The 13,960-nt window shown below is 43.2% G+C and overlaps 1 protein-coding gene across 1 annotated transcript in view; it reads right to left on the reverse strand.

Annotated features, from left to right (window-relative positions):
* LOC310862965 (inositol 1,4,5-trisphosphate-gated calcium channel ITPR1-like) overlaps nt 1-13,960 on the reverse strand; it is a 146,788-nt gene that overhangs the window by 56,387 nt on the left and 76,441 nt on the right. The window contains exon 39 of the mRNA XM_083771087.1: nt 13,813-13,924. Coding sequence (XP_083627213.1) covers nt 13,813-13,924 — 112 coding nt within the window. The remainder of the gene's footprint in view (nt 1-13,812; nt 13,925-13,960) is intronic.

Raw genomic sequence — 13,960 nt, forward strand, 5'->3', positions numbered from 1 at the left:
GTGTTGTAACTATAGTGATTACAGTCTCCGAGGAACAAATACTTTTATGTGAATTTTTGCCTTTTCCCATTCATGTCAATGGGGAAATTTAATTCACTAATAAATTCATATCAATTAAACTATACAACATTTCTCTTAACAAAATACAAGCACACGATTCCCGATTTTTCCGGTCAATTTGACATATGGCTCAAGTGCGTACAGCGTACAGTGTGGGAGGTATAAAGCGTCAAAATAAAGACTACTAATAAAGACTACACTAACAAATAACACTAGAAAATTCGCAATTTAAAAAAATTGCAGAGTGTGGTTGCCGCAGTGGCTTACATATGCCCCTCCCACTAGTATTGCCAGCCAATTACAATTTCAAGTCACGCCTTAGATCATGCGTAAGTCATTCGGAGGGGATTTAACCCCCGAAATTCATGTTTTTGCGACAAACGGTTACATTTCTCGCTTCTGCGGTGCCCCCTATGGATGAAAATGGAATTGCTTTTAGAACTTGGTTGATTGAACCACCCCGGACATGTGATTGAAATTTGGGATGGATTGGACATTCCGTTCGTGATTTATGGCATTTTTTGTGATATAGGCCCCTCCTACTAACTTCGGAAGACGATTGCGGCCGAACGATACGCACTTTCAAAATTATGCGGCTCAGTTTTAATTGGATGGGTCCAGAGATCACGTGTGCCGATTTCTGTGAGATTTGGACGAAATCTGTAGGAGGAAAAGCAAAAAGTGTGTTTTGGACTAAATTCAAAATGGCGGAAAATCTATCATGGCGGAAATGGGCGTGGCCTATATGGGGAGATGCGTCATGACCCAAGGAATCCAGGGAAAGAATAATTTTGATTTTACGACCTACGGTTCAAGAGTTATAAGCCAAAAGGTAAAGTGGGCTGTTATAGCGCCACCATGAGGCCGACCGATAAAATTTTAGTGTTAAATAATTTTAGGGATAATGTTGAATTATCCCTAAAAGTTTTGTAACTATAGTGATTACAGTCTCCGACGAACAAATACTTTTATGTGAATTTTTGCCTTTTCCCATTCATGTCAATGGGGAAATTTAATTCACTAATAAATTCATATCAATTAAACTATACAACATTTCTCTTAACAAAATACAAGCACACGATTCCCGATTTTTCCGGTCAATTTGACATATGGCTCAAGTGCGTACAGCGTACAGTGTGGGAGGTATAAAGCGTCAAAATTAAGACTACTGATAAAGACCACACTAACAAATAACACTAGAAAATTCGCAATTTTAAAAAATTGCAGAGTGTGGTTGCCGCAGTGGCTTACATATGCCCCTCCCACTAGTATTGCCAGCCAATTACAATTTCAAGTCACGCCTTAGATCATGCGTAAGTCATTCGGAGGGGATTTAACCCCCGAAATTCATGTTTTTGCGACAAACGGTTACATTTCTCGCGTTTGCGGCGCCCCCTATGGATGAAAATTGAATTGCTTTTAGAACTTGGTTGATTGAACCACCCCGGACATGTGATTCAAATTTGGGATGGATTGGACATTCCGTTCGTGATTTATGGCATTTTTTGTGATATAGGCCCCCCATACTAACTTCGGAAGACGATTACGGCCGAACGATACGCACTTTCAAAATTCTGCGGCTCAGTTTTAATTGGATGGGTCCAGAGATCACGTGTGCCGATTTCTGTGAGATTTGGACAAAATCTGTAGGAGGAAAAGCAAAAAGTGTGTTTTGGACAAAATTCAAAATGGCGGAAAATATATCATGGCGGAAATGGGCGTGGCCTATATGGGGAGATGCGTCATGACCCAAGGAATCCAGGGAAAAAATAATTTTGATTTTACGACCTACGGTTCAAGAGTTATAAGCCAAAAGGTAAAGTGGGCTGTTATAGCGCCACCATGAGGCCGACCGATAAAATTTTAGGGTTAAATAATTTTAGGGATAATGTTGAATTATCCCTAAAGGTTTTGTAACTATAGTGATTACAGTCTCCGAGGAACAAATACTTTTATGTGAATTTTTGCCTTTTCCCATTCATGTCAATGGGGAAATTTAATTCACTAATAAATTCATATCAATTAAACTATACAACATTTCTCTTAACAAAATACAAGCACACGATTCCCGATTTTTTCGGTCAATTTGACATATGGCTCAAGTGCGTACAGCGTACAGTGTGGGAGGTATAAAGCGTCAAAATAAAGACTACTAATAAAGACCACACTAACAAATAACACTAGAAAATTCGCAATTTAAAAAAATTGCAGAGTGTGGTTGCCGCAGTGTCTTACATATGCCCCTCCCACTAGTATTGCCAGCCAATTACAATTTCAAGTCACGCCTTAGATCATGCGTAAGTAATTCGGAGGGGATTTAACCCCCGAAATTCATGTTTTTGCGACAAACGGTTACATTTCTCGCTTCTGCGGCGCCTCCTATGGATGAAAATGGAATTGCTTTTAGAACTTGGTTGATTGAACCACCCCGGACATGTGATTGAAATTTGGGATGGATTGGACATTCCGTTCGTGATTTATGGCATTTTTTGTGATATAGGCCCCTCCTACTAACTTCGGAAGACGATTGCGGCCGAACGATACGCACTTTCAAAATTCTGCGGCTCAGTTTTAATTGGATGGGTCCATAGATCACGTGTGCCGATTTCTGTGAGATTTGGACAAAATCTGTAGGAGGAAAAGCAAAAAGTGTGTTTTGGACAGAATTCAAAATGGCGGAAAATCTATCATGGCGGAAATGGGCGTGGCCTATATGGGGAGATGCGTCATGACCCAAGGAATCCAGGGAAAAAATAATTTTGATTTTACGACCTACGGTTCAAGAGTTATAAGCCAAAAGGTAAAGTGGGCTGTTATAGCGCCACCATGAGGCCGACCGATAAAATTTTAGGGTTAAATAATTTTAGTGATAATGTTGAAATATCCCTAAAAGTTTTGTAACTATAGTGATTACAGTCTCCGAGGAACAAATACTTTTATGTGAATTTTTGCCTTTTCCCATTCATGTCAATGGGGAAATTTAATTCACTAATAAATTCATATCAATTAAACTATACAACATTTCTCTTAACAAAATACAAGCACACGATTCCCGATTTTTCCGGTCAATTTGACATATGGCTCAAGTGCGTACAGCGTACAGTGTGGGAGGTATAAAGCGTCAAAATAAAGACTACTCCAGTGAGAAAATAATAATAAAGTGTCACAGTTACAAGAGTCTGGTTGCCCATTCGGGCAACCACACTAATAAAAGGTCACAAAAACAATAGTATGGTTGCCTTCAGGCAACCACACTAATAATAAGTATAAAGTGTTACAATTACTAGAGTCTGGTTGCCCATTCGGGCAACCACACTAACTAAACAAAAGATGACGATATCAGCACAAATCTGTTGACATCATTCAACTATATTTACTGTGTAGTTACTGTCTGTGTGCGTGCATGAGTGCGTGCGTGTATGTGTGCATGTGTGTGTACATGTTGGAGACTAGTGTTTGTCTGTAGAGATGTCATTGCATAAAACACGCGCATGCACACACACACCCCCACAAACAAACACACACACACACACTCTGGGGGGGGCGTGGGTTATGTAAGCATTTTCAAAGGGAACGAGGACACTAAACCTGTGACATACATGACTGCTGATTGGTTCATCTGTCACCGAGAGAGAGAGAGAGAGAGACTCTCTGCCTCTCTCTCTCTGTGAAGGTCAGGCAGAGTTCCTGGAAAACACAGCATGTTATGTAAGGAGGAGCAGAGAGCAGGCTGTCAGATCACGAATGTTATCAGTCTGTTGTAGCCATCGTTCGGTTTTATGACCTGGGGGAGGGGGGGGGGGCTTGGGTCATTAAGGCCTGGGTGCTGAACAAGCCCAACAGGATCACAAAGAAGGCCAGTTCTGTTGTGGTCAGCCGTAGAGAGGAGAATCAGGGACAAACTGATCTCCATGCTAGCTGGCTAAACCCCTCCCATCCACTTTATGGAGACTTGCAGGACAGAGTGAGCGCCTTTAGTCGTAGGCTCACTTTCCCTCCGAACACAGAGCGCTATAGACAGTGTGCGTGTGTGTGCGTGTGTGTGTGTGTGTGTGTGTGTGTGTGTGTGTGTGTGTGTGCGTGTGTGTGCGTGTGTGTGCGTGTTTGTGCGTGCGACCTGCCAACCGCCATCAATCAGGCTATACAACACATATAAGACCTTAATTTCTCCCCCAATGCTTATGGTCCTGTGTCTGTGGTCCATCACTATGGTAGTCTCTGCTCTGTCGCTCCCTCTCTCCCCTCTCTCTCTAAATGGTAAATGGTGCATTTATAGTATATATAGCGCCTTATTTATCCAAGGCGCTTTACATATAGCATTACATTCACCCATTCGCACACACATTCATACACCGATTGGGGCGGAAGCCATGCAAGGTACCAAGGTACCAACCAACACATCGGGAGCAATTTGGGGTTCAGTGTTTTGCCCAAGGACACAATCTGCTCTACCTCCTGAGACACAGTCTCTCTCTCTCTCTCTCTCTCTCTCTCGACAGGTTTATCAATAACACACCTCCAGGTCCAGCACACAACTTGTTCTGCTTAAAGGAGAATTCCACCACTTTGTTGCTGTCGTAGCGGCTTTTTTAAAAATCATAATTCCTGTTTAGATAAAGTAGTGAAAATAGCCGATCAACAGGCTGTGAGCCTTGTGGTAAATTGTAAATATTGCATTTATATAGCTCATTTATCCAAGGCGCTTTAAGGGCCTCCTACACAGTCTGCGAACGCTGCGTGTCAAAACAGCCGCCTCCATTATTTTCAATGAACATATCGCACACCGGCTCCGTCCGACGCGCGCTGGCGCCTCGCCTGGCGCTCCAATAGAACCAGTTCTATTTTCGCGGCAACGCGTCGCGCCGTGTCGGACGGAGCCGGTGTGTGTTGGGCTTTACATAGATTGTGCATTACATTCACCCGTTCACACACACATTCACACACCGATGGCAGGGGAAACCATGCAAGGCACCAACCTGCACATCAGGAGCAATTAGGGGTTCAGATCGAGTCTTACTCAAGGACACTTCGACACTAACTCTGGGAGAGCCCGCGGGTTCAAACTTACAAACAATCCGGTCACTCTACCCCTGAGTCACCGCCGCCCCGAAAATTGTGAGCCTGTATATCGGCTATTCCCAAAACAGGTTTTGCATTTATTTTTAGAATAGCGAAAATAGCAAGCTATAGCAGATCCCATGGTTACCCTATAGAGGTTATTGACAGAGAAATCAGAGCTCTTTGGCCATGATGCAGTGTGTATTGTTTTAAAGCTTCCTAAAATAAACTAGCCTGCAGCTCTTGTCTTCTTGTCAAAATACAGAACTCGGCGGACGGAAGAAAAAACAGTGTCTCCCACTGTTCTCCCTGTTGCAGATCCATATAGTTATGGCTGAAACCATGCATGGTGATGTATACGCCATACAGTACATGGGCAGCTGGCGGTCCGGGGGCCAGATGCGGCCCCCACCTTCACTAAATGTGGCCCTCAGGTTAATATCAGAATACTGATATATTATTGATTTGCCAACATGACCCGGTTTAATTACTTCAGTCTAAATTAATAGCTTAATAGTATTAAAATGTCATTGTCTTTTTTTTAATGTCCAATGTATTTGTATTTAGTTCATAAAGTTAACATCATCATCATCATCATCATACTATAATTCTAACAATGTCTGTGTGTCCGTGTGTGTGTGTCTGTCAGAAACAGTAACTCCTTACTGCCTGCACCAATCACTCCCCTTTTTTCGATTTGACACATTAATGATTATTAATTAATTTATTAGTCAATTACAAACGCACCCGGGCACAGTACCCTTCACGGCCACAAGGGGGGGGGGGGCAAATATCTCACAACGGGTAAGGACTAGTAACTATAATTAAAGGCATTTGAAAGGCCTTGGAAATTAAATAAAAATTATACTTTTCTTCCAATTGAAAAATAGCAAACAATAATTCAGGATTTCAGTAATATACATAATGTGGCCCCTCTGGAGTGAGTGTGGAAATATATAGTGGCCCTCTCCATCGTCAAAGTTGCCCACCTCTGATATGTATGTACCGGCCATATTCCCGGTGGGCCGCGACCGCAGGGGGCCGCCATGATTCTTTATTCATTTTTGACAGGCAGGCAGGCCAATAGGCGGCAGGCCACCAGGAAAGGTCCGGGCATGCTGCCATTCTGCCAGTGCCATCATGATAATCTCACTGTACCTGTATCAGTGAGTGACAAATAAACCCTCTACAAAGGGTTGTGTAGTTGTCTGTTGGTTTGTATAATTGATGTTGTTCCGTAAAAGTGGTGGTATTAGGGCTTGTTTGTTTGTGTGCGGCGGTAGAGTTTCTGCTATCTGTGCGTTGGTTGTGGTGGGCCGGTCTGGGCCAAATTCACGAGAAAATGACCGGGCCGAATTTTTGTCCCAGTCCAGCCCTGATGGCAATTGGATGATTTGAGGCATTTTGTTCCAAAATTGTGTTTTGCAAAAATCCACCTGCTATAACAGGCCAATGTGAAAAGGGTGGGATATAGGCTATGCCTCAGCCTAGTATAAAAGTCTGTGAAAGATTTCATGTAAATTGCACGCTGCGTTCACGATTTGACGCTTTTTGTTCGTAACGGGCCAATCCTGCAAACTTTGGAAGCCAATGTTAAATTAGGATGGAATATAGCTGTTTTCACAACTGCCACAGGCCCGAAATTAGAGTCTGGAAAATTCAACATTGACATGTTTAATTTGACATATTTACATTTTTCATTCCACAGCCACGGCTCAGATGCATGCTGTGCTGTGACAACTTTGCATTCCCAGCACTGCTCTTCCATCAGTATGCAACTCGGCACCGTGGACAACCCGTGGGTTCAATTCATTTATATGAAATCCTGAAAAGTTACCTTTCTATTTCATTTAAAATGCATTTAGTTATAGTCATGTTAAGTTTAACAGCAATGCTTATGGTTACAAGGTTACTCCTTCTAGCCCTGGTCCTCTCTCTCTTTACTCCGTGTGTGTGTAACTGGGAGGGAGGGAGGAGCAGTCGGAGCGTGCTGTCACTGCTGTGCTCTGTGTCTACTCCTCCTCGGTGTTACAGAGACACGCAGCTAAGCTATACATCTCCTTACAACCGTACTCTACCGGATTTTCACCGACATTCATACCCAGCCGATTTGCTCAGACATATATGTCGTAAAATCTCCATCCACTGACAATGGCATTTAATGTCTGCGTTCAGACAGAATCTACACTATATCTGTTTACAGGAGGGGCTAATCACACTCGTGTGAAGTGAGGGGCGCTCGTATCATCATCATCATACATCATCAGCATACATCACATTCCGTGCTCAGCCAATCAAATCATCACACAGACACACAAAGCTGTGCCTAGAAGGAGGGGCTAGACGCCTCATAGGCCGCTGCGGTTCATTGGAGCAACGGTGTATCACATGGCTGTAAGGAGGAAGGCATGCTGCGTCGCTGCCACTCAAGTGACTACTGGCCAATCACAGCAAGTCTTTTCCGGGACTCATCAATTCAATTCAAAGGAGCTTTATTGGCATGAGAAAACAACGTTTACATTGCCTCTGATTGGCCTATATCGAACGTCCCCTTCTGTGATGCACACAGACGTTTGGCAGGCTTCCGCGAGCGTTACAGAAGCTTGCCTCCTCTCGAGATACAGATGCCCCAGGGGCGAAGGAGGCGTCTACCTTTCTATGTCTATGGAGATACAGACACCCCAGAGCTGAAGGAGGCGTCTACCTTTCTATGTCTATGGAGATACAGACGCCCCAGAGCTGAAGGAGGCGTCTACCTTTCTATGTCTATGGAGATACAGACACCCCAGAGCTGAAGGAGGCGTCTACCTTTCTATGTCTATGGAGATACAGACACCCCAGAGCTGAAGGAGGCGTCTACCTTTCTATGTCTATGGAGATACAGACGCCCCAGAGCTGAAGGAGGTGTCTGCCTTTCTATGTCTATGGAGATACAGACGCCCCAGAGCTGAAGGAGGTGTCTGCCTTTCTATGTCTATGGGGATACAGACGGCCCAGAGCTGAAGGAGGCGTGTACATTTGTATGTCTGCTATAGAATGTATTGGTGTATGTCCAATTATAAAAACACAGGAGACCATGACACACACATACACGCAGACACACACACACACACACACACACACACACACACACACACACACACACACACACACACACACACACACACACACACACACACACACACACACAGCTATGTTGGGTGTGTGCAGCAGTCTCACGACAGACTATAAAACACGAAACCTTTCAGAGCACCGAAGGCTGACGTAAGTTACACATCCTACCTGGGTCGAGTTTCGAATTTTCTCCCCCATTCTGAATTCCCATAGGTTTGTTTAATATCGCGTCAAATCCTGGCGGTTTGAATATGGATATGAACCATCAACTGACGGCAAGAAAACGCTAACGTTACCGCCATCAAATTAATACATTTTTAGCCAGAAACAGTCCGTACCAAATATGAGTGACTGACTATCATAAACGATACAGAGTCACCTCCCTGAAAATAGAGCCAAGATAGTTTGTTTGTTTTTGTACTACAATGCTTATATGAGACGATTTTAAGATGTTATTCTCAATAGAGAAATTACTTCCCAGAGGATGAACGAGGGACGTCAGGACTTCGGTACTCTATGACCAGCAGGAAGCAGGAAGAGGGGAGGGGAGGGGAGGGGAGGGGAGGGGAGGAGAGGAGAGGAGAGGAGAGGAGAGGAGAGGAGAGGAGAGGAGAGGAGAGGAGAGGAGAGGAGAGGAGAGGAGAGGAGAGGAGAGGAGAGGAGAGGAGAGGAGAGGAGAGGAGAGGAGAGGAGAGAAGAGAAGAGAAGAGAAAGACAACCTTAGGCAAATCCAACTCATCATCAAAGGCTCTGAGCTGAAACAGAGAGGAGTAAAATATGTTAGTAGGGTTAGACTTCAAAGACCCCCGATCCTATTTTTTGTCAGTGCCTTTACCCCCTTATACCTAAACTTCTTTGCCTTTTTTATTTATTACTATTTTGAAAAACATTTTTTAAATTATGCAACTCGCCAATCTACATTGACACGTTGCAAGCTTTTAGAACTATTCAAAAATGTTTTTCAAAATAGGAAAATAAAATCACACCTGTGTAGCTCTGATCCATAGCTCTAATGCGTTGCATTTAAAGCTATGTTACTCTCAACTTCCGCTATGTTACTCTCAACTTTTCAACTATTCAAAAATGTTTTTCAAAATAGGAAAATAAAATCACACCTGTGTAGCTCTGATCCATAGCTCTAATGCGTTGCATTTAAAGCTATGTTACTCTCAACTCCCGCTATGTTACTCTCAACTTTTGCTACTCACTTCCGTGAGTAGCAAAAACGTTCTGTTTATTTACGCTAAAGAGGAGAGGCTGGTGTGCATTCATGCAGCGGTGGAAGTTGAGAGTAACATAGCTCTAAATGCAACACATTAGAGCTATGGACCAGAGCTAACCTGTGTGGTGCAACTCCGTGTGGCGGGACTTCCAGACCCAGTGTGTGTGTGTGTGTGTGTGTGTGTGTGTGTGTGTGTGTGTGTGTGTGTTAAGCTGCGCAACAGCGACACTTGCTGGTGAAAACCAACCAAGCGCTATTTTCGTGGTCGGACGGGCCCAGCCAGCCAGCCAGCCAGGGACACACAAAGCTCCACAATGGAGAGGTTTCACCACTCAAAAAGAAAAAAAAAGAGGCAAAGAAGTTTATGGATGAGGGGGTATAAGGCACTGACGAAAATAGGGACACGGTCTTCAATAGCGGGTCTGTTTTAAACGTGAGCTACAAACATGCCAGTGTGTACTCAGCCTAAGGTTAGCGATACAGCCTGGTGTGACATGTACAGTATCCTGGAATGACCTGTGAATGTATAGCAGATACTTGGATCCTGACATAACCTACAGTTATGTGAATGTAGCAGAGACATACAGTATATCCTGGAATGACCTATACAGTTATGTCTGCCACGATTACAAAATGTAAGTTGACAATTGTCACACAAATAATTGTGTCATGGCATTGAACATTGGAACATAGGTATGACCAATAACTGAGATATATTACAACGTGTCACTTTGTGACACACTGTAAGCTTTTTAGATCAGCTAATACCGATTGTTTTCATATCTGAAAATGTGTTTTTCAACATGGAAACGATTATGACGATTATGTCAAATAATTGCGACAGTTAGACAATGATGTAATACATGTACTGTAGCCTTGTGTGACCTCACTTACTGTAGTCAGTGCAGGATGTGAACACGTTGTACAGTATGCCTGGAATGACCTACGGTTATACAAATGTAGCAGACATAGCCTGGCCTCACCCTATAGTATCAGTTACAGTATGTGAATGGAGACATAAAGCCTGGAATGACCTGGAATGTATAGCTGAGAAACATTACTCACATGTTTTACTCAAGTTAGAAATGTTAATACTGCAATGTAGAAATACTTTGTTACAAGTAAAAGTCTGGTATTTTATTATACAAAGTGTATCAAGATGTACTTAAAGTACTGAATGTAGAAAGTATACCCATTGTGCAGAATGTCCCATTTCACAATGTATAAAAAGTATATATATTTTTTGTGCGTAGCAGATCTACAAGCTCATGCTTGTAGATCCGCACGCACGCACGCACGCACGCACGCACGCACGCACGCACGCACGCACGCACGCACGCACGCACACACACACACACACACACACACCCCTTGACCTTATATTTCACCTTATAGTTGTATGAATGGAGACCTACAGTATATACAATATATCCTGGCATGAACCTCCCGTTATGAAGCACCTGGACCGAGGCCAGTGACAACGAGGCACATGAGCCAAGAACGTTTTGTCATATAGTCGGGTCATTCAGGGCCGACAAGTGTGATGTGTGTGTGTGTGTGTGTGTGTGTGTGTGTGTGTGTGTGTGTGTGTGTGTGTGTGTGTGTGTGTGTGTGTGTGTGTGTGTGTGTGTGTGTGTGTGTACAGTGTCAGTACCATATATAATGTGAGAGACAGAGACAGTGTAAGGGCATTCAAGATTCCGGTTGCTGTGTTCGGGGTAAAGGTTGGGGTTATGCCCTATAAGCAGTGGTGGAAAAAGTACTCCATTGTTTTACTTAAGTAAAAGTACCAATACTGCAATTTAGACGTACTTCGTTATACAGGTAAAAGTACGGAATTGAAAATGTACTTGAGTAAAAGTACAAAAGTATCGGCATCAAAATGTACTTAAAGTACTAAAAGTAAAAGTACTCATATTGCAGAATGTGCCATTTCACAAGTTCAAACTGTGTACAAAACCTTTTGAAAATAGCAGATCTACAAGCTCACAAGCTCACAATGTGTCGCGTTGCAACACATTGCGAGCTTGTAGATCGGCTATTTTCAAATGGCCGAAATGTATAGGGTTGAAGTGGTTAATGAATGTTTACTAGTAACTAGTAACTAAAGTTTTCAAATAATTGTACTGAAGTAAAAGTAAAAATGTTGTCTCTGAGATGTAGTGGAGTAGAAGTAAAAGTACTGGAAATTGGAAATACTCCAGTAAAGTACAAATACCTCAAAGTTTTACTTAAGTACAGTTACTTTACAATTACTTAGTTACTTTCCACCGCTGCCTATAAAATGAGATTACGAGGTTATAATAGTTTAATTCACTTAGTTTGAATTTGTTTTTAGAGCAAAATGTATAGTTTTTATTGGTTGAGCTTTAGTTGAGCTTTTATTATTTTTTGTTATTGAGTGGTGCAACCACTCCTACATTCAGGAATGTCCGTGTGTATCATTCATGAGCACGAGTGGTGTGCGCATGTGTGAAACCAGCAATGGTCAGCAATGTCCGTGTACCTGTATCATGTAGAGTGGTGTGCGCATGCGTGAAATTCGCGCGTGTGTGTACAATGCGCGTGCTCGTTCACTAAAATGATTCGTTCATTTCGTTCATTTCGGTCCTGTAAACTATAGCATCTCCCGTATGGACCATACTCTATGGCACGGACCCACCAGTCACTCGAAGGCTATGGGATTTTCTCTGGGAGGGATGGGGTCTAATCTCCTCTTGTGCGGCTGAGAGTAGCCATTTTTTCCCCTGCGCTCTATGGTAGTAGCAGACTAGCACTGTCAATTAGCATCGAACATTTGCGCTCGTTATAGCTAAATACGGTATTACAAAATTATGAATTATGATCGAAAAACTCAGTTACAATGAAACTGAATGGAGGTGTTTTTTTAAAGGGTAACTGTTCCGTTTTGGCAGAGTCAGACGATCCGCGATGTCAACACCAGTCACTCCTCCCAGTCACCCCCAGTCATGATGCCTTCTACCCGGGCATAATTTCCTCTTTACATCCCCTGTCTTCTGGGACCACCAGAGCTCCAATAGCTATAGCAATTATCACAATTTAAATAAATAAACATCTTGAAACTATTTCACATTAACAATGTTGGTAAAACTAAGATATTTGAGGGGAAATATATAATTTATATCCACAAATAAAACACATCAATGCTGCGTGCGCTGCGTGCGTGCGGTATCGTATCGCACGTGTGTGTGTGTATAGCACGTAGCAACACAATGCTGCGTCGTAGCAACACACATCAATGCTGCGTGCGTGCATGAACGCGGTGCGTGTGTGTGCATGACCGCCATATGTGCGCACGTGCGTGCACGCACGTGTATGTGTGAGACCTTCAAGTGACACTGTTGAGAAACCTTGAAATTCATGCACAGACTAGAGTACTTAACCAAAAATGTAAAATGACACAGATGCTTTCCTGGTTCTAATGTTTTACAACCTGAGGCAAATTTTACAAATACCTTACAGTACAGTAACTATAACAATAAATGTGTAGTTTCACCACTCAGTTCACACGGGTGTGATTTTTTTTCATAACTATAGCCAAAAACTATTATTCTATTATGGAAACGGTGGCCCTTGCTGTTATTTGATACAAGCGTTCTTGGGTTATTTTATTGTTAAACCAAGTAATATATATCTGTCCGTTTCGCTTCTTTTTCATAAGCCTATAAGCGGCTGTGAAATGTGCTTTTCTGTTGTAGTTTGTTAGTGAAGTAATTTCCCAAAGAAATGACCTATTCTGTCAGTAGCTCAATGGCCACAGGCCACGTGTCACTTGTTTACAAAATTTGGTTTGTTTACATCATTTGGTTCACTAAACAAAGTCCTGTGTGAACGCTAAACGGACCAAAATCTAAATGTGACAATTTAAACATGTGATCCTGATCCGGACCTTCTGAGCAAACTTTGGGTGTGAAAGGCCCTTTAGATATAGTTTTAGTTAACTATAATAACTGGGCAGCACTCGTTCATTAAACCATTCAGGCGTGTTCATGAAGTTAGCACTTCCGTCCATTTTGGGGGCGGGGAAGTCCACCCTCTAGTTTATATATAACTGTATGGTCTATGGTCATCATCTCCCTCTAGTCCCTCCCCTTGGGGTGTGGTATCGGACCCCTCCCCTTGGGGGTGTGGTCTCTGCCCCCTCCCCTTGGGTGTGTGTGGTCTCTCACCCCTCCCCCTTGCGGGTTTGGCATTTAACCACTCCCCCTCTGGGTGTGTGGTCTCTACCCCCTCCCCCTGGGGGTGTGGTCTCTAGCCCCTCCCCTTGGGGGTGTGGTCTCTAGACCCTCCCCTTGGGGGTCTGGTATCTAGCCCCTCCCCATGGGGGCGTGTCCTACCTTCTCTCCGTATCCTCGGTCCGTGGTCATCATCTCTCTCAGAGTCTGGAGGACTTTGATGCACAGCCTCTCCTCGTTCTCCTCCAGCAGCTGTTTGGTGTGTTTGATCAGCCTGGACGCACACACACACACACAATTACAATTTATA

This window comes from Protomyctophum parallelum (assembly GCF_964188405.1).
Source record: "Protomyctophum parallelum genome assembly, chromosome: 8".
NCBI classification, from domain to species: Eukaryota; Metazoa; Chordata; class Actinopteri; order Myctophiformes; family Myctophidae; genus Protomyctophum; species Protomyctophum parallelum.